Below are 954 nucleotides of genomic sequence, written 5' to 3'. Positions count from 1 at the left end.
CGTGGAGGCGTGTCCTCGCTGCCAATTCACAGATGATACTTTAAGAGGAACGAGGCGGCCGCGAGCGTAACAGCAGATACTCCACGAGTCCTCCTTACAGACGCGGCATCAAACTTTACTAATCTATATCTAATCAATACTAAACAGTATTGGTGTAATACACCTAACACAATAATCGACCGCCAAAAACACAAACTGACACGTCACATCGTGCAGTACAGGAACCAGTCCCCACACACACACACACACACCGTGTTTTTATATCTCTGTGGGGACATCTAATTGACATACTGCTTTCCCTGACCATAACTGTAACCTGACACTAAAACCTTCAACCTTGCGGGGACCTGGATGTAGTCCCTATAATTGCTGTCTGTCCCCACAAAGATATATAAACAAACACACAGTTCAGTGGCGGTGCCATTTAATCCATTAAACTCTTGCAGGTCTGAAACTTCTTTGTATCAGTTACACTCGTGTTTCAGTGTGACTCCTACGAGCTCGCCGCCGCTCTGGTGGATCCATGGAGAACGCCTCCTGAGAGCACAGGTGCACCGAGCACCTGACGGACGTGCCGACAGGTTACAGCCTGCGTGGAAGCGTCTCTTTTCTTCCTAAGAACAAGCAGCAGCTGCACCGGCTTTACAGCGCCGCTTTGAATGGCAGTTGTCCCGTCCTTGATAAGATTCGTATGAGTGTGCGTTGTATGCAAATGGATGGGACAGAGGGAGACGGACAAACAAAAAGGCGGCGTGAGAAGGCCGGACGTTCTTACCCAGCTCGTCCCGGAGGTTGGCCAGCTCCTGCGACAGCTCCTTCTTCTGCTTCAGGGTCTCCTCACGCTGCAGAGAGAAGAAGACTGACATGAGCTCCTGTGGCACGGCGAAGCTGTGAGTTCATAACTGTTTAAATCTAACGAAAGCTGAGCCAGACCGTCAGACAGGAAACACTCAG

The 954-nt window shown here is 50.1% G+C and overlaps 1 protein-coding gene across 1 annotated transcript in view; it reads right to left on the bottom strand.

Moving 5' to 3' along the window:
- Positions 1-954, bottom strand: part of LOC102299011 (microtubule-associated tumor suppressor 1 homolog) — a gene marked incomplete at its 5' end in the record, with an annotated part of 32,560 nt that overhangs the window by 7,939 nt on the left and 23,667 nt on the right. The window contains 1 exon segment of the mRNA XM_042227829.1: positions 776-842. Within this exon segment, the coding sequence (XP_042083763.1) occupies positions 776-842 (67 nt within the window).

This window comes from Haplochromis burtoni, unplaced genomic scaffold (assembly GCF_018398535.1).
Source record: "Haplochromis burtoni strain Fernald_Lab_line unplaced genomic scaffold, NCSU_Asbu1 Contig_282, whole genome shotgun sequence".
Lineage (NCBI taxonomy): Eukaryota > Metazoa > Chordata > Actinopteri > Cichliformes > Cichlidae > Haplochromis > Haplochromis burtoni.
The sequence above is the reverse complement of the archived record's forward strand: the minus strand, read 5'-3'. Positions and strand labels throughout refer to the sequence as shown.